Below are 20,364 nucleotides of genomic sequence, written 5' to 3'. Positions count from 1 at the left end.
TAAGGAAGGAAGCAAAATACGTTGAAAACAAAGTTATTCATAGTATTTTAACTGCACTTAAACAATGACATATTTTTTGCTGATACACAACTTGTAAAATACGTTTTCAATCTTTCAACCTTGGGCCATGTGTTCTCTAGCGAAATACCAATCTTCACTTGTTTAACAGGTCATGTGTTACAGCTGAAAACTGAACTAGTTTCTAGCCAGTATTTACTTAGCGCTGTCCGAGGTGCTGAACATATTTTAATCTGTCATTATTGTGGGAATTATAGGACAAACAAAACGAAATTAGCACAATATAAAAAAAATCCTCCATTAACGAAATAATAAATACATGGAAAAACCTTTACCCTTTGAAGAGATAACACCTGTCTTAAGGGACTTGATTTACTATAGCAAATACTGGACAGTTATTCCAAACGCGTTTGTTGTCTACTCTCCGTTGTGCTGAAACTAACAGGTCATCTTAATCTCACAATCTGAAACTCTGACGTGACAGGATAGAATTGTGGCATCACTTAAAAACCAAACTGCTAATTATGTCGGTGCCATTGTGATTGTTTTTTCTTATGTAGTGAAAGGTATGAAAATGTTTATTGTGCGCTGAATAGTCTTCAAAGTGTACATTGTGGACGTATTTCTGAGGTTTATTTTTATCCCGGTAGCAACGAGGATGAGGTCTATGGCTGTGAACTCATGTTCTGAACACGTGGTTTTTCCATGGACTACATTCATTTCAGCGTATTGTAATCTCATTGTCATTTTCTGTAGTGATCAGTGGACATTTAGCATGATCTTTCGCCTGCACACATCTTTTTTTAGTGTTGCTGGTTAATTTAAAACGACAAGGTACACTATAGTACACATGTATCATATGAAATATACTTAATTTCTTAAATTATTTTCATGTCTAAGATCTAACGCCTGGGGTCGCCAATGACCACGTGTTTTCATAAGCTCGATGTTTTCAGTCTCCTCCTTTCTATGTGAAACGTCGGCAGAGTGCGAGTGCTTTGTGAGAGGAACACGAATGGCGGTGAGAAGGAGAGGACCAGGGTGGATGGGATTTAAAATGCTGATCGATCGAGTGGTGCTTTATGGATAAATATTCTTTAAACCGCGTCATTTTCTTTGAAAGCAGCGATGGGAAGTGGAAGGAATAACCCAGCGCTGTGTTGGCTCTCTGTTCTGCTTTTATCTGACTGGGCTGCAGCTCAGATTTCCTACTCTGTTTCCGAGGAGGTGGACAAAGGAACCGTGGTGGGGAATCTCGCTAAGGATTTAAATGTCAACGCACGAGACCTGCAAACGAGGAACCTAAATATCGTGTCCGGGTATAGTAAGAAATATTTCGGGGTTAATTTTAAAACGGGGGAGCTTTATATTAATGAGCGAATAGACCGCGAGGAGCTTTGTCCAAACACCCTTAAATGTACACTTAACTTAGAAGCCATACTGAGCAGTCCTATGGTGTTACACCGCATTGAGGTGGTGATTGCTGATTTAAACGACAACGCACCCACGTTTATAGAGAAGTCACATTCACTTAACATCTCTGAATCATCACCTATAGGCGAGCACTTCTTGCTTCCTCTGGCTGTTGATTCAGACATAGGCAGCAACTCAGTGAAGACTTACCGGCTGAGCACTAATGAATACTTCTCGTTAGATGTACAGAGCGGTGGAGAACACAGTGTTTCTGCTGAATTAGTGCTGCTGAAAGCTTTAGATCGTGAAAAACAGGCTGTTGTTAAACTGACACTGACCGCCATAGATGGAGGCAAACCTCCAAAAACTGGAAGTGTACAAATAGACGTAAATGTTCTCGATGTCAATGATAACACTCCTTCATTCAGTAAAACACTTTATAAGGCACGGGTGAATGAAAATGCGCCAGCCGGTTCCTTAGTCATTCAGCTCAATGCCACAGATTTAGACGAAGGGGATAACGGGAAGGCGCTTTATTCGTTTGTCAAGAGAGCAAACTTCAATCCTGCAGATGTGTTTTTTATAAACGCAGAGACTGGTGAGGTCACGGTTAGAGCTAATTTAGATTACGAAGCACAGCCAGTCTATGAAATTCATGTTCAAGCAACAGACAGAGGTTCGTCGCCTCGCAGTGCAAATGGCAAGCTGCTGGTGGAGGTAGTTGATGTGAACGACAATGCCCCAGAAATTGTGGTGACGTCACTCGTGAACCCCGTTAGAGAAGACGCTGAAATAGGAAGTGTTGTCGCATTAGTGACAGTGATGGATAAAGATGGAGGAAGAAACGGCCACACTAACTGTAAATTAATTGGTTCTGCACCATTTAAGCTGAATTCAAATTATAAAAATTATTACTCCTTAATTGTAGATGGAACACTTGACAGAGAAGAATGCTCATCATACAATGTCACGGTTATGGCAACTGATGAAGGGAAACCTCCTCTGTCCAGCACAAATATTATTAATGTTCAGGTTTCTGATGTCAATGACAACAAGCCTCGTTTCCTTGAATCATTAATTAATATTTATGTAAAGGAAAACAGTCCAGTTGGAGCTCGCATCTATACAATAACTGCGGTCGATCCTGATGTAAATGAAAACGCCAAAGTAACATACTCTTTAGATGCTGAATCAAAAACTATTCCAGTCAGCTCTGTTGTAAACATCAACTCAGAGACAGGAGACATAGTCAGCCTCCAGTCTTTTAACTACGAGGAGCTAAAGACGTTTCAGTTCAAAGTCCAGGCCACAGACTCTGGTGTTCCTCCGCTCAGCAGCAACGTGACCGTCAACGTGTTTATCCTGGACGAGAACGACAACAGTCCCGCCATCCTCGCGCCCTATTCTGAGCACGGCTCCGTTAACAGTGAGAGCATCCCCTATTCTGCTGAAGCGGGATACTTTGTGGCAAAGATCAGGGCTGTAGACGCTGACTCTGGATACAATGCGCTGCTTTCTTATCACCTCTCTGAGCCCAAAGGAAACAACCTCTTCCGGATCGGAACCAGCACCGGGGAAATCAGGACTAAGAGGAGAATGAGTGACAATGACCTGAAAACCCACCCCTTGGTGGTGCTGGTTTCTGATAACGGAGAACCCTCCCTGTCAGCTACCGTGTCTATTGATGTGCTGGTGCTTGAAAGCGCAGCTGACATCCAGACTCAGTTCAGACATGTGCCCATAAAGGAGGAGAGCTTCTCTGATTTAAACCTGTATCTGCTGATCGCCATTGTGTCGGTGTCCCTCATCTTTCTGCTCAGCCTCATCACTTTAATAGCTGTCAAATGCCACAGGACAGACGGCGCTTTCAGCAGGTACAGCGCCCCCATGATCACCACCCACCCTGACGGGAGCTGGTCTTACTCTAAATCTACTCAGCAGTATGACGTCTGTTTCAGCTCAGACACGCTCAAGAGTGACGTAGTGGTTTTCCCTGCCCCGTTTCCGCCTGTAGATGCGGAACTGATCAGTATTAACGGAGGGGACACGTTTACCAGGACTCAGACTTTACCCAGTAAAGAAAAGGTGAGTGATTTGTAACTCAGGAGAATATTTGTGGTCTGAGTGATGATTGTGTTTTTGCGTTTCTGAAAGAGGTGTTAGATAATGAGAATATCGGTTGTGGGGCTTTCAACATTTGCTGAATTTTCGTGGTCGATATATTATTCATGATGGAGCAAGCAACATGATACAAAGTGGTATTTTGGGAGATAGCTGTCAGCAAACTTGTAAGATGATGCTGTATATTTGAGAATTTATAAAAGGCATTATTGGAAACAGTAGCTCAATAATGGTATTTAAGAAGAGAAGTCAGCGAGGACGCTGTCCATGGTGCTGATGGTGGTTTTGTGTTTCTAAAGTTCCGCTCACCACTGTAAATGTAAACTGAACCTTAATGAAAGACTGTATGACTTCTTTAATTTGTTTTGCTTTTGTAGTAAACAACTGTTTGGTACTAATGAACGTTTTATGTAGTTTTCCAATCAAGTGTAATCTTTCTCTGTTCAGATATTCTACACTCTAATAGGCTTTAGAGCCACGAACTTTCTGCATTTAATCATTCATCGGGCGAGGAATTACATACATTATGGTAAATATATTTATCTTCATTTTGAATATAACGATACAATAGTATTGTAATATCTCCTACTAACGATCTAGGGTAGAAATTTTGATATATTTTTTAAGTATTTTAATAAGTTGCCTGTAAAGCGTTAGCTCAGACATAACAGTCGGTGTCGCTGGAGACCACAGTTTTCGTGTGGCTCCTTTTTTTCCTCCCAGACTCCTCCTCCCCGGGCGAAGCTTCAGTAGTCCACCGCTTCTTTGTCAGACAGCACACGAGTGTTCACAAGGCAGAGAGGGCTTCGTCTGTTATTCACATAAAATGTAGACATGTTCCAAAATGATCATTTCTTTCATTCTGTGGCAGCGATGGGACGTGGAGGACTAAAAGTCACGATTTGGATACGAATCGTCTCTTTGCTTTGTTTGTGCCGTGGGTCTACAGCTCAGCTCTCGTTCTCCGTCTCCGAGGAGGTTGACAAAGGGACGGTAGTGGGAAATCTCGCTAAGGATTTACAAATTAATGTTCAGGAATTGGAAAAGCGGGATTTACGGATTGTCACTGGGAATTCTAGGAAATACTTTGACGTGGATTTAAAAACTGGTGCTCTGTATGTTTGCGATAGGATTGACCGTGAAGAGCTCTGTCCAAATACGGTAAAATGTTCTGTCAATATAGAAGCTATTCTCAGCCATCCAATGCACCTGCATCGCATAGAAGTACAGATCACAGATATTAATGATAATGCACCATCTTTTCGTGAAAGGGAAAAAACTTTCAATATCTCCGAATCGTCTTTAACCGGGGAGAGATATCTGCTCCCAATGGCAAACGATGCAGACACGGGCAGTAACTCGGTAAAAAGCTACAAGCTCAGTCCAAACGACTATTTCTCACTGGACGTACAGAGCGGCGGACAGCACAGTGAGTCTGCTGAGCTGGTGCTACAGAAATCATTAGACAGGGAGAAACAGTCTGTTATTCACCTGACTTTAACTGCTCTGGACGGAGGAAAACCAGCCCGGTCAGGGACATTAAAAATAACTGTATATGTAATGGATATAAATGACAATTCTCCCGTGTTTAGTCAGTCTTTGTATAAGGCCCAAGTAATTGAAAACGCTCCATTTCAGACATCTATACTTACTGTGAGCGCTACAGATTTAGATGAGGGACTAAATAGTCAGATAGAGTACTCATTTATTGAAAGGGGAAATTTCAATCCTGAAGCTTTGTTCTTTATAAACCCAGACACAGGGGAAATAACTGTGACGGGAAAAGTAGACTACGAGGACAGTACTGCATATGATATTCGTGTTCAGGCAAGAGATAAAGGTACGCCTTCTCGAAGCGCGCATGGCAAAGTGTTAGTGGAAGTGATCGATGTTAATGACAATGTACCTGAAATCATCATCACCTCTCTTATGAGTCCGGTTAAAGAGGATGCTGACATAGGTACAGTAGTAGCTTTGGTGACTGTGACTGACAAAGATGGAGGTAATAATGGTCTGACCAGTGCTAAAATTCTCGGTTTGGTTCCGTTTAAACTCAAGCTAAATTACAAAAATTATTACTCATTGATAGTCAACGGACCCCTTGATAGAGAGAGTGTTAATCAATATAACGTCTCCATCATGGCAACTGATGAAGGTACTCCGCCTCTGTCCAGCACCTCTGTTATTACTGTTCACATTTCTGATGTGAATGACAACGCCCCTCTATTCTTAGAGCCTCTGATTAATGTGTATGTGAAAGAGAACAGCGCAGTTGGAGCTACTATATTTACTATAACTGCAGTTGATCCTGACATTGAAGAAAATGCAAAAATCACATATTCGTCATTGGAAAGCGTCTCAAAAACTATTCCAGTCAGCTCTGTTGTTGACATCAACTCAGAGACAGGAGACATAGTCAGCCTCCAGTCTTTTAACTACGAGGAGCTAAAGACGTTTCAGTTCAAAGTCCAGGCCACAGACTCTGGTGTTCCTCCGCTCAGCAGCAACGTGACCGTCAACGTGTTTATCCTGGATGAGAACGACAACAGTCCCGCCATCCTCGCGCCCTATTCTGAGCACGGCTCCGTTAACAGTGAGAGCATCCCCTATTCTGCTGAAGCGGGATACTTTGTGGCAAAGATCAGGGCTGTAGACGCTGACTCTGGATACAATGCGCTGCTTTCTTATCACCTCTCTGAGCCCAAAGGAAACAACCTCTTCCGGATCGGAACCAGCACCGGGGAAATCAGGACTAAGAGGAGAATGAGTGACAATGACCTGAAAACCCACCCCTTGGTGGTGCTGGTTTCTGATAACGGAGAACCCTCCCTGTCAGCTACCGTGTCTATTGATGTGCTGGTGCTTGAAAGCGCAGCTGACATCCAGACTCAGTTCAGACATGTGCCCATAAAGGAGGAGAGCTTCTCTGATTTAAACCTGTATCTGCTGATCGCCATTGTGTCGGTGTCCCTCATCTTTCTGCTCAGCCTCATCACTTTAATAGCTGTCAAATGCCACAGGACAGACGGCGCTTTCAGCAGGTACAGCGCCCCCATGATCACCACCCACCCTGACGGGAGCTGGTCTTACTCTAAATCTACTCAACAGTATGACGTCTGTTTCAGCTCAGACACGCTCAAGAGTGACGTAGTGGTTTTCCCTGCCCCGTTTCCGCCTGTAGATGCGGAACTGATCAGTATTAACGGAGGCGACACGTTTACCAGGACTCAGACTTTACCCAGTAAAGAAAAGGTAGGCCATGTGCACTGAATAGGCTGCTTATAAAAGTTGATACTGATGTCAACATGAACAGTATGATGGTATACAGGAATGTTTACCAGGTCTCAGACTATATTTAATAAAGAAAAGGTCATGGTTATGAGGGTTGATGTTATGTTTCACGTATTATTATAATGCATTTTTTGTATATAGTAGCTGGCCTTTATAGGTTTATCATGGATGTATCTCTTAAAAAACTAATGTATTGTCCTTGAAAGTTGTGTAGTTGTGGGTGACCTACTCAGTAGGACAATTTAAGATTGTTCACTTATGCGATTTGTATTGGTGTGACACTTAGAAAATGAACTGTAAGTCTATTGTTTTAGCACTTATATGTGGAATGCAACACTTGTGAACTAACAACTTTTTCTTCTTTTTTTATTGAACCTCGTGCACATTCCTCTTCAAATGAGTCTTTTAAGACTATACGTGTACCTTTATCAACAGACCGCCAGGTGATCCTGTGTGTTACATTTCTGTTGGTATCATACAGATATGAATGCTGATCTATTTGATTTCGACAAAAAACACTTACAGGTTCATGATTTGTCTATTTTTATTTCTTCCCTCTTATTTAACTGTTACCACAAGATGTTGCTATCAGCTCAGTGTTGAAACAGGCTTTTTCTTTCTTTCCGACGCTCCTCCCTTTCCGCCTATGACAGAGGGTTTCTTATTCTTTGTTTGTCGTAGCAGTACAGCACAGTCCTCTGTGTATTAGGCAGCTCTGGTTTGGATGTATAGTTGCCGAGCAATGTTGCCGATGAAGTGATTTTCTGCAAATGAACGTGTTTGGTGGGGTTTGGACAGAATGCAACAAGGGAATATTTTCCGACACTGGGTTTATTTATTGTTCCACGCATCATATCTATGGAGTGTCGCAGCAGCACAGATCGTCTACTCTGTTACGGAGGAATCGAGCCCGGGTACCACTGTGGGAAATTTAGCCAAGGATTTCCATCTAGATGTACAAGAACTGGAAGCTCGAGGTTTTCAGATTTCAGGACCTAATACGAAATACTTTGAAGTAAATGTTAAGACTGGAATACTTCTAGTGAAAGACAGAATAGATCGAGAGGAGCTCTGCGCTCGTAATATCAAATGTTCTCTGGAAGTGGAAGCCATTGTGAACTCTCCGCTTAATCTTTATCGCTTTGAGGTGAAAATTCTCGACATAAACGACAACGCACCCTCTTTTCGGATACCTAGAATTATTTTAAATGTGTCGGAGTCGGCTTTTCCTGGTGAAAGATTTACACTGGCAAAAGCTTTCGATGCTGATGTCGGTAGTTATGCGGTTAAAGGCTACAAGCTGAGTCAAAATGAATATTTCAACCTCGATGTGCAGAACGGTGGAGAGCCGAGTATGTCTGCTGAAATGGTGCTGCAAAAAGCCTTAGACCGCGAGAAGCAGGCAGTTATCAAACTAACGCTAACAGCTGTTGATGGAGGGAAACCTCCTAAATCCGGCACCTTAGAAATCAACATTAATGTGCAAGACGTAAATGATAATATTCCAATTTTTGACAAGCTGCTATACAAAGCCACAGTGCCGGAAAACACGCCCCACGGTACAACCGTAATTTCTGTGCACGCTCAGGATTTAGACGAGGGTGTTAACGGAGAAATCCTGTATTCGTTCATCAATCACGACAGTGATAAAGATGTTGACAATTTTGCCATTAATCCCACAACGGGAGAGATTATACTAAAGGGTGAATTGGATCACGAAACAAGCAGTGCAGTTGAAATCAGGGTCCAAGCGAAAGACAAAGGGACCAGTCCTAGAGCATCGCATTGTAAAGTACTAATTGAAATCACAGATGTTAATGACAACCCACCAGAAATATCAGTAACTTCTTTAGTAAATGTAGTGAGAGAAGATGCGCCCTTAGACACAATGGTTGGGCTGATAACTGTGAAAGACAATGACGCAGAGAAAAATGGTATGGTTCACGTTAGAATAGTCGATTCTGTGCCGTTTAAGATTAAGAACACATATAAAAATCATTATGCTCTTGTAGTGGACGGAACTCTAGACAGAGAACGAGCTAATCAATACAATGTAACGATACTAGCGACTGACGAAGGGGACCCGCCTCTTTCAGGTACAAGCGTTATTACAGTCCACGTTTCTGATGTCAATGACAACGCACCTCTTTTTAAAGAACCTGTGATAAATATTTTTGTCAAAGAGAACAGTCCCGTCGGGGCTGTTATCTATACCGTGACTGCAGTTGATCCTGATGTTGACGAAAATGCAAAAGTAACGTTTTCAGTAATGACTACTAATCATAAAAACAATGTATTAGGTTCGACTGTAAACATCAACTCAGAGACAGGAGACATAGTCAGCCTCCAGTCTTTTAACTACGAGGAGCTAAAGACGTTTCAGTTCAAAGTCCAGGCCACAGACTCTGGTGTTCCTCCGCTCAGCAGCAACGTGACCGTCAACGTGTTTATCCTGGACGAGAACGACAACAGTCCCGCCATCCTCGCGCCCTATTCTGAGCACGGCTCCGTTAACAGTGAGAGCATCCCCTATTCTGCTGAAGCGGGATACTTTGTGGCAAAGATCAGGGCTGTAGACGCTGACTCTGGATACAATGCGCTGCTTTCTTATCACCTCTCTGAGCCCAAAGGAAACAACCTCTTCCGGATCGGAACCAGCACCGGGGAAATCAGGACTAAGAGGAGAATGAGTGACAATGACCTGAAAACCCACCCCTTGGTGGTGCTGGTTTCTGATAACGGAGAACCCTCCCTGTCAGCTACCGTGTCTATTGATGTGCTGGTGCTTGAAAGCGCAGCTGACATCCAGACTCAGTTCAGACATGTGCCCATAAAGGAGGAGAGCTTCTCTGATTTAAACCTGTATCTGCTGATCGCCATTGTGTCGGTGTCCCTCATCTTTCTGCTCAGCCTCATCACTTTAATAGCTGTCAAATGCCACAGGACAGACGGCGCTTTCAGCAGGTACAGCGCCCCCATGATCACCACCCACCCTGACGGGAGCTGGTCTTACTCTAAATCTACTCAGCAGTATGACGTCTGTTTCAGCTCAGACACGCTCAAGAGCGACGTAGTGGTTTTCCCTGCCCCGTTTCCGCCTGTAGATGCGGAACTGATCAGTATTAACGGAGGAGACACGTTTACCAGGACTCAGACTTTACCCAGTAAAGAAAAGGTAAGCTGTACTGCTCTCCAGGAAGTCCATACTAATCGTATAACTTTTGTATATATATCTCTTCCACTACCAAAATTACCAGCTTTGCTGGGCTGAGTCTTTCCCTTATATTTCTCTTATATACTAAATTTTGCGTCCCATCCTGTTGCCTGCTTTGAGAATTAGCGCTATCCGTGGTACTGAAATCTTGATGGCATATTAGAGTTTCCCTGTGTGCACTATATAATCCAGAAATGCACCACAGAGTAAAGATGGGTTAGGTAGTGCTGTCAGAAACTATAATTATATTTTATAATAATGAAATATCATTTAAAATATGATTAAGTATATTTGCAACGTATAGCAACAAATACAATAAAATTACAATACAAATACAATAAAACTCCTGTGAATGTCCTTAAAACCAAGAGGAAACAGAACAGTCTTTCATTATATATGTTAAATCGATGATGTGAATCATGTATCACCTAACATAATAATCACAATGTATGTTTATATATTTATATATTTTGTATATTAGCGGTCGCACCCGAGTGCCAGTGCCCGATAGCGTCCGATCTCGGAAGCTAAGCAGGACTGTGCCTCGTTAATACTTGGATGGGAGACCAACTTGGAAGACTAGGGCCCGCTAGTCTCAGCCACTGAGCCTGAGTCAGGAAGGGCATCCGGCGTAAAATCGGATCAATTGATCAAGCAACAATTGATCTTCCGAATAGGAGAAGCCGAAATAATACTAGTAGTATACTAGTGTGTATATATATATATATATATATAATCTGGGATATATATGTGTGTATATATACATACATACTAGTTATATTAGTGTGTGTATGTATATGTGTGTGTATGTATGTATGTATGTATATATATATATATATATATATATACACACTAATATAACTAGTATAATACTAATGCATTATACACTTGGTTGGCACTACATTAGTGCATGCATTAGTATTATACTAGTTATATTAGTGTGTGTATGAATATGTATGTGTGTGTGTGTGTGTGTGTGTATGTATATATATATATATATGTGTATATATATACTACATTAGGAGCATCTACCTAAAACCAATATCGTCCTGCTATACATCCTCCCTTCATGAAGGCGATAATGTTTTGGAGAACGTTTGATTGAACTGCATCATCATTTTAGTTTGCTCTGCTCTTTTATTGTACTGTACTAACTATAAGTGTTTCTATTTTCTCCACACATTTTTTTAAAATCAATGACAACAGGGATTCATTAAAAATGCATCAGTACCTTACCTGCCGCTGGCTTGAAAGTTGTTTCCGACAACGTTGTAACTTGCTCCACTCGGTCGACAACAATCCAAAATATATCCAAATATGCAGCAGCTTCTGAAACCATCCATGTCGCGTAATCCACCACTCCAAGATATGTCCGTTTGTTTCTCCACAGCGTAGTTAAATACACGGCTTCTGCTTTGCGATAGCCTTCATATAGCATCAGAGCCCAGCCGAAACCATTGCTACTACCCAGGGATTGAGTTGCACCGATCGAACTCAAAACAGACGCTTTTCAGATGTTTGGTGAATATAAAGTACCGAAAGTCCACGGCATTCGTGAACCATAATATGCTGAAAACAGACTCACTGGAGTTACGGTAAACGTCTGTCTGGAGATATAAGTTAATGTCATACATGTGATTATGTAACAGAAACACAACATTGGTCTTGATCTTGGTCTTGGTTATGAAAGGGTTCCATGATCTCTGGAAGCCATGTAAAACCCACAGTTGGCGCGCTTTTTCTTCTTCGAGCCCAGGCTGGTTACTGTGCTCCGTGCTGCCGCTGTCGGCTCGGGGCTGCATTTCACCCAATCTGCAGCAACTAACCACGAGTGTCTTTACAACATGCTGCGTGGGCGCTAAAGGTTAAGTGGACTAGGACCTGAAGTTGACAATGTTGATTGATGTTGATCCCTGTGTGACTTTACACTTAATAGGCAATTAATAACACCATCAATATTTCGTTGGTGTTCTGAGTCTCTTTAGTCAGTTACATCAATCCGTTCATCCAGGGCCAAGCAACAGACTGCGACTCAATATTTTCGTTTGATAAATATATATATATATATATATATTAATATGTAAGCTACAATCTGGGGAAAAAACAAGTTCTCAGGTTTCTTTGCATGTTTCTGTTTGTCATGAAGCTTTTCTTTGTGCTTTGTCAGTTATGTGAGGTCAGGTCACATAACAGGACATTCATTGGCCTGTTTCACAGCGAACATTTTGGTTTTGTCATATTAAAAGAGACATTAGTAAGAACAATAATGATGCATGGTAAAGTGTAATCTGCCAAACCACTTCAGGTACAATAGAAACGTACATACCCTCACTTTTCTGTTGTCAACAAAGCACGTAGCCACATTGTCTTCACAGGAAATCAAATTATTGGTTAAAAAAAAACAAGTGAAAACACTGTGATGCTTTAGCTTTGAAGGACCTTTAATTCTCTTGGATCTCGAGCTGTAAGGACTTTGTAGAGTCTAACATGGAATCATTTGTCTTTATCTCTGTCTGTGATATCAATCTGCTTCTATTTGTTCTTCTGTGTTTTTCCTGAGATAATACCATCAGCTTCTCCTGAGTCATTTTCTCTTTTATTTTACTGTTCACACTCACATTACTCCATCTAACCAAAACAACTGCTTACATATTTGAAATATTTTTTAATTCATTTGTCTGTAACATGGGCATATACTGTAGTTGTCCTAATATTGCAGCTGATAGGAACTGCTCTTCAAGACCCCAGTGTAATGTAAAACATGGTTATACTTCCATAGGGCACTGTCAAATGATGTATTTCTCTAATAGATTAGATTAACACCCTGACCCTCCAAGCAAACTTTTTTTCAGCACAAAATAATAATTCGGAGATTTAATGTGTGATGTTTAATATCTGCTTTAAACCTACATTTAAATATTATTTTCATTCTCCGGATTTTATATTGGGCAATTAGATCGCCGAGTTCAACCTCTAGTTCCTTTCTTTTTCTTCTCAATCCTGCCTTTCCCATGTCACTATTTGCTTTGCTCTCCAATAACAAGACCATATCATTCTTTATGCTGGTACCTTTTGCTTTTCCTTCTTCATGCTGCCAGACCTCTTTCCCCTCCCCCTCTCTTTCACCAGCACTCTTAGAGAAGGGGAGCAGCTGAGAGAATAACAAGGAATTAATGTCCATCTCTGCAGACGTGTGCCGTCAGCCTCTGAGCGATGTAAACACGATCTAATATATTTTCATTAATATCCCGAATGTGTGTTCCGAGCAGAGGCAACCGGGGTTTGCTTTCACCAAGCAACACAGAAGACACAGAAGCGCTTCGTGAATTCTGTTTAGTTTGAAATTGTCACTGGTTAAACAGCTTTAAATGCGTATTCGCGTGACATTGACATGTACTCAATGTCTCAGTGTTATGTCTTAATGTACTCAAACTATGTGTTTGTGAAGCAAACTTTATATTTTCTTGCAGTGGATCTGTGATGCTTTGAGTCACGCAGACTATATGACCTCATTTCAGGGAGTGGTCCGGCGCAAACAAACATGGCCTGATCTGTCAAAGCTCATCGTTTGGCTAGTTCGGTGTGAAGGAGACTGAATCAGGGCTTTCTGCGCTCTGAAGTAGACTTTGCATATTGCAGGCGATGCGAAGCTTGTAAGTGGGTCAGCTTGTGATTTAAAGATGGCAGCACACTCCATGCGCCATCTGAACCTGTGTTTGGTAGCTGCCTCGCTGTTCTTCCCATGCAGTCCCTCAATACTGTGATTCCTGAAACAATGCCTGGAGCTGTGTCTCTGCGTAAAAGTGGTTCAGCATGTGTTCTGTATGCTGCAGCTCTCTGTGAGTGAGAGTGAAAAGGGGGGAGGGGCAGGTAATTTTCCGCTAGTCGCTGCAGCAGTAGCAGGAGGAGAGCTTCAGTAGCGATGGAGGTATCAGCTCCTTTCGACTCAGCTCTCTCTCCTGCTCTGCGGCTAGGCAGGGCTGGCATCACCTTGTGTCAATCACAGCTAAAGCGATGGAGCTGGGCAGAGGGCCAGGGGGGAAATGAGGGATTGAGGGGGATGTTAATGCGAGGACAGGCTTCTGTCCACGCAGCCACGAGTGCGTTTTGTATTTCTATTCGTATATATGGATAATAATGTGCATACAAAACACCTGCAGCTGGTGTTTTTTAGAGACACAATAATATACACATTAAAAACGGTGGCAAGAGCGATAGTTTTGTGGCAGTGTGGGTAAGATGGTGACTAGGGGGTTCAATGTGTGTATCCGATAAAAGCTTCTATCTCTGCATAAAATTATTGATTCTACAGTACATTATCCCGGCTGAGGCCCACTGCTAAGTGCTTCACAATTCATAGATTGTAGCGCCATAGTCATTTTATCACAGATGGGTTCAACAGATGGACCAAGAGCCTAAAACAGAAATCCCCTTACCTCACCAGTTTTTATACAACGTTACAGAACAGAAGTGCTGTCAAAGGAAAATGTATTTGTTCTTCATTATCTATTTCTGTTTTTTCACACATTTCTTATTAAGCACTTCCTGTTTTCTCCCTTACAAGGGTGTGTCCTTCGGATGAGTGAGGTTAGTGCTGCTATCTGTGGTTACCATGGAGACAGCTCTGAGCTCTAATGAAATGATGAACTAGTCTGTTTCCAGGGAGCTGCTAGTACGTACCCGCCCCCACTCAGACATCTATCCCTGCATGTGTTGTAGATGCGAGGAAAAAAGAAAACGTGGTGTACACAATGGGAGACGAGAGAGACAGACAGAGAAAGATGCAGGCCAAAGATGTACAGCATCTTGAGCAGAAATGCCAAGTCAGGCAAAAGGATAAAGAACAGTGAGCAAAGAGGGGGGGAAATGTGTGGGATTAGAGAAGCAGTTCTAAAAAGGGAGAGGGTTTTAGAGGAAGTCACGAATACAGAAGCACAGACTCAAGCCTTGAGCATTAGATAGTGAGAAAATGGGAGCTTCTGAGTATGAGATGGGCAAAAAAAAAAACCACATTAAATATAGCCTACACCCTGTAGCTGTGTGAGAACATCACAGGCTTAGAATTGGTCACAGATAAAAGGAAGAACTTATCACCAATGCTCCCCTTCTCCCCCACTTCCACCAATCCATGCTCCCTCTTAGTGGCATCGGGATGTTGTTGCAGTCATTAGATTAGCTTTGTCATGCTCAGAAACACGGGTTCCATCATTTCCCATTCGGCAAGGATACAAAGCCAGGGCATCCTAAGAGGGAAGTATCCGAAGCCTGCCTGCATTTCCTGATAGCTTTGTTCAGTGCCACAACAAGAATCAGTTTGATTTATGCAAAGGCTGAACCAGGACAACCAAGGCTCAGTTTAACCCCTGCAGGGCCCCAGAAGGAGGGATTTTAACTACTTTTAGTTCTCTCATGCCCTTTATTTTGAAAAGCAAGGTACACAAGGGCTCAGCACAAACAAACACACCCGAAGAATGCCAAGTCCACCCGTTCACAGTGTGCACCTGAGTAAAAGGATTGTGGTTACCATGGGACTTTTGTTCTACAGATTTTAAAATGGGAAACTTCATGTGCATAGAAAGTTATCAGAAGAATGTGTAAATTGATAAAATAATACCAGTGACCTCCAATATTTTTTTTGCTAATACTATTTACCAGTGTTAAATATTTCAGGTTAGTTTCTTTGCATTATTATTATTATTAGAAAGAGTTGAGCTGAACTGAGTGACACCAACTGTGACTGTAATAAGCTATCTGTGATGGTTATTTCCTGTTTAGAGAGAATGATTGTGTTCAGATGTCTCCTGTGTATTTAACATTTTGCACTGCAGGCCTCCTTTAAGATCATGTGGATATGTGGATGTGTGTATGATGTGCATCATATCACTGTATAGATACTGTTTTGATAAATGCACACGACAGTGACAGTGTAGCCTACTGTATATTCTAACATCACTATGCATTATGGTACTCCTGTTTATGTCACCTCTGAAGGGCATGGTGGTCTTTGTATTAGTGATGAGAGAGAAAATGACTGCCACTGCAGCTTGACATCTGTGTCCTTCTCTCTCTCTCTCTCTCCCTCTCTCTCCCTCCCTCCCTCCCTGTCTCTCTCACTGATAGCAGGGATTATCTTTAAGTGCTTTAGCTTAATGGGAAAGCTTGTATGGCCAGGCAGTGGGGGTAATGATCACGTGTCCAACCCTTGTACTACCGATTTATTCCAACAGAGGGACCAATTTCACTGTCTCTCCCACCTCTGTTTCCTCCATCAGCCTGTCTCTCCCAATCTTTCTTACAGCAGGATTACATTTTCATTGGCTATTTACTTTTTTTTTTTTTTTTTTAACTGAGCCATAACTCCTGATATCCAGTATTTGGAAGCCTTATTCTGCTTTGCTGTCAGACATATTTTATATTTTGAGTTCTCTAGTGGCATGTCTAGTGTCTAGTGTCTAATGTCTAGTGGCAACATCAAAATACCTGAAAGAACTGTTAGTACATCAGTAAGGTAGTAGTTAAAATGATGAGGTGCATATGGTGACCAATAGTAACGTTAGTCACTAAAATACTTTCTTTGTAATATATTTGTAACTTACTGTGAATCTTCTAAAACACTTGCTGTTGTTTTCTTTCAGCTTCTTTATTTCTGTGCACCTTTTTAAACGACACCAGATTCCACTGCCCCACCTACACAACCACCACAACATTTCCTCTGTCTTTCTCACTCAGCTTCTCCATTAATTAGTTTGATAAAAAAATAAAAGTCATTAGTGCCTTTACCCCCCCCCCCCAATGTAACCCACAGTGGAAACAGATTTATCAAATTTCAAAAGGTGCAGTAAACTAAAATGTTTTGGATTAGAAGAGCAGAAGTCTGAAAAGTGTGGGCCACCATTCATTAAATATGGGAATGTGAATAGTAATATTTAGACTTGAAATTCTTTATAGTAGGGAACAGTGAGCCTAGCTACTTCTGCAGTGAATGCATATGTTCATAAAAGCCCTTTATGGCTGCTCTCTGACATTTAAGAATGAGAGCAGACAAATTCATTTCGTCCTAAAACATCATGTCGTTTGCGTTTCCTTGACCCTTGTCATGTTTGATAGTTTAAGTTGTTTTTGTTTACACACGTTATACGATTTATCTATATGTTTAAGTAACTTTATTGTGAAGGCTCCTTTGAGTTTGATCACATCCTGTCAGGCTACTCTCAGTGGGAGAGACGTATAAGGTATTGGTGTGTAGCAAGCATGGAAACTGTAGGCTCCATTGAAAAGTATATTCGCCGTAACGGGCTTTGACACGGACAATTAAGAAAACCTCCTTAAGCTTTAAGGACAGTTCCCTTCCTAGCATGCAGCCAACGAGGTATTTGTTTGTGTGTCCAGATTTTACTTTGGTAAACTGTTATTCCTCTTGCTAATCGTGTTTTGTTTCCCGTCAATGTTTGTGTGTAGTTTTCACGGTGAATGTGGACAGAACCATCGTCATATACTACACCAGTTGAAAGAAAACCACCTGTGTCTCTATTTGTAGTTGTGTTTTACACTGCGTGTTTGTACATGCCTGTAGGCTCAATCGCCCTTTAAGTTAGCATGACATGCTCTGTCTCGTGTTGACGGAGGGAGTGATGTAAGGAGTCTCGCTTTATGATGACCCCACACTGACCTGTTTCTCTTTGCTGTCATGTGACTCACTAACAATGAGGGGGATTCCGTGTAAGAGACTGTGAGAGTGGCAGTAATAAGAATGGCTTTTAGAGTGGTCCCTTACAGTATTAATGAGGTTGAGTCTTGTGAAGAGAATGTCATTAATATGGTCACCATCTTGCATAATTGATGGAGTGGGGGATCATATTCTGGCAGAGGGAATGAACAAAGAAGTTTCAGTTTTTAAAATCTAAATTATCTCGCTTCCCTAGTACCACAGGTCTGTCTTTACAAAGCCTCGTTTTTCCTCCATTGTTTTTTTTTCTTTTCTTTTGTCAGTCTGCAGAAGGCGTGAGGGTTGTTTTTTTTTTTTCATTTAAGACCCCACAATGCCCCTGAGCTTGCCCTCAGCTGGAACAGTGGGTGTCTGACAGGGGATCAGCTGGAGACACTCCAGAGTGGAGAGAGCATGGGGAAAGTGAAAATATGGAGGGTCAGGACAGGAACTGAAAACACAAAAAGGGTCAAGGTCAGGTAAATAAGAAGAAGAAGGAAGATATTTTTTTGATGGCGAACTGTTTTTTTGTTTCTTTTTAAGAAAAGATACAGTAAATATAAACACCAATTGGCCAATTAGTTCTTGGAAATCACTGTGTGTTGACGCGTAGCACGCATCTGTCTGCAGGTGGAATAATGGTGATAACTTTATCTGCAGCACCCTTGAGTGAAAAAAAAATGAAATAATCCACAGCTCAGCGGGGTGCAATTAACGCCGAAACAGATGGGCGTATTTGAAACAGGTAGAGCTGTAACATATCAGACCCCAGCGGAAGAGCGTGAGTGAGGAGGGGGCCGAGGGGAGGGGGCGTTGGGTTGGGGAGACGGGTGCAAAGGTTAGGTGGAAACGCAGCCAGGTCTGTGTTTGTTAACGAGATAAACGTCGCCTGTTTTCTTTGTGCGCCATCGCCAAACACGGAGGTTCAGACGTCCCTCCGGGAAAATCTGCTAAATGTCACGGTTAGCGAGGCAGACATCTAGAGCCACCTGAGCCCCGGTTGAAAGAAACCCGGTGTCCTCACTGCAGCTCAGTGAGATAACAATGCAGCGAGAGAAAATGGTGCCAAATACAGTAACCTTTTTTTTTCTAAAGGGTTTCATAGAAGCAGTGTGTTTTCCTATGATGTAATTTAAAAACACCATTTTTTTTTTTTTACTGGTTAGTAGGCCTGCGTGCACATTTTGGATGGACGGATGGAGATGAACCGCAAATAGAGTGATATAAACCCACTGCATGTAGAAGATATTTTTCGTGGCTAATCATTTGTCTTCCTTAAGCGGACACTGGGCTGCTACTGCAGCTCCCTGTTTCACCACCTCCCCCTCGTCGCCTTGGAGTGTGAAGATTCGCTGTGTATCTATCCACCAGCAGCTTCTGAGTGAGTCACCCCCTTCTCCCCGTCTCCCGGGATGCCAAGCGCTGTCATCGCCGTGGGCAGAGCGGGAGTGGGCGAGAGTGGCCGAGCACCAAGAGAGAGGGAAGTTATTATGTGGGCGGCGGGGCTCATCTTGGCCCAGTGGCCGGGGTCAACCACGGAGGCTCGGGGTCTCGCAGGGTCACTGCATATTTAGCTTGTGGAGTCACGATGAATCATTCAAGTACAGCTGTAATCTCGGTACTCTAGTGGATTCATTGTTGCGTTTTCAGAGAATGTATATTCTTGGTGGCACTGACGCTGCAATCGCTCAATTTCAATTGCTTGTTTTTTTTTCTGATTTTCAGACGTTTACCGAACACTACCCAAAGACCTCATTTATCTCTGCCATGTTGAGTGCATTCGTGTTGAGCTGCAATCCAATCAACCTGAATCCAATTTACATCGGAATTTAATTGAAGTACATGGGTACCCAGGCAGGAGTAATTTAAGGATAGGCCGAGCAGGATGATATGGTTGTTAATATCACCACCTGCTACAACACAGAGCATCTGCACATTGCTGCGTCAATTTGGAAAAGTGATCTCATTGTGCGCCTTGTCTTGTCACGTGAAACTGCCCAGCTGGTTGTTGTTGTTGGCTAAAGCTGATGAGTGAGGGAAACTGTATGTGTGCAAAAAATGGTTCAGTTATAGGGCCCATATTTTGTGGATAGTCGCATCTGGAGCATTTTTATTTTTGTCTGTGACCTAGCGTCATCATGCAGCGAACAACCTCAGCACATCACGGGCCTTGGATTGTCACGTGGGGATGAACCTGTGGCGCCAATGTGGCAGCTCAAATAGGAGCCGAAGTGCAAAAGCATCGTCAGCTGTCACTGTAGGGCAAAGTGATATCAGGAAAGAAAACAGAAAATGTATTCGTGCTGACACAGGTCTCCAGTGTCTCAGATATAGACAAGTGTCTCAGCACTTATAATAGACACAAGGAGAAACAGACAAATCTACCTCACTGTGTTGAAAACATACAGCCCGATGCCACCGCTCACATCACATGTAACGTCCCCGTATTTCCCTGACGTTTGTTTTAGTGTAAAATCGAAGATAAACTCTTTCTTTATATTGGCATATCAAAGTCATGCATTGCTAAGCTGCACTAAATTCACATGAAGCTCGCTCTCTCTTTTTTGTTATTTATTTATTTATTATTTATTCGATGTGTTTG

The 20,364-nt window shown here is 42.2% G+C and overlaps 1 protein-coding gene across 6 annotated transcripts in view; it reads left to right on the top strand.

Moving 5' to 3' along the window:
- The window catches only part of LOC113144191 (protocadherin alpha-C2-like), a 121,232-nt gene that overhangs the window by 79,653 nt on the left and 21,215 nt on the right, over positions 1-20,364 (top strand). The window contains exon 1 of one of the 6 annotated variants that reach the window (XM_026330043.2): positions 1,051-3,516. The exons of 3 other annotated variants lie outside the window; for them this stretch is intronic. In XM_026330043.2, coding sequence (XP_026185828.1) covers positions 1,147-3,516 — 2,370 coding nt within the window. In that variant the 5' untranslated portion in view covers positions 1,051-1,146. Of the gene's footprint in view, positions 1-1,050; positions 3,517-4,361; positions 6,805-7,529; positions 10,019-20,364 lie in introns of those variants that run through there. 2 more of the 6 variants (XM_026330039.2, XM_026330041.2) reach the window with 2 other exon arrangements.

The sequence above is a fragment of the Mastacembelus armatus genome, chromosome 10 (assembly GCF_900324485.2).
Source record: "Mastacembelus armatus chromosome 10, fMasArm1.2, whole genome shotgun sequence".
NCBI lineage: Eukaryota > Metazoa > Chordata > Actinopteri > Synbranchiformes > Mastacembelidae > Mastacembelus > Mastacembelus armatus.
Note: the sequence above shows the minus strand (reverse complement) of the source record. Positions and strands in the feature narration are given on the sequence as shown.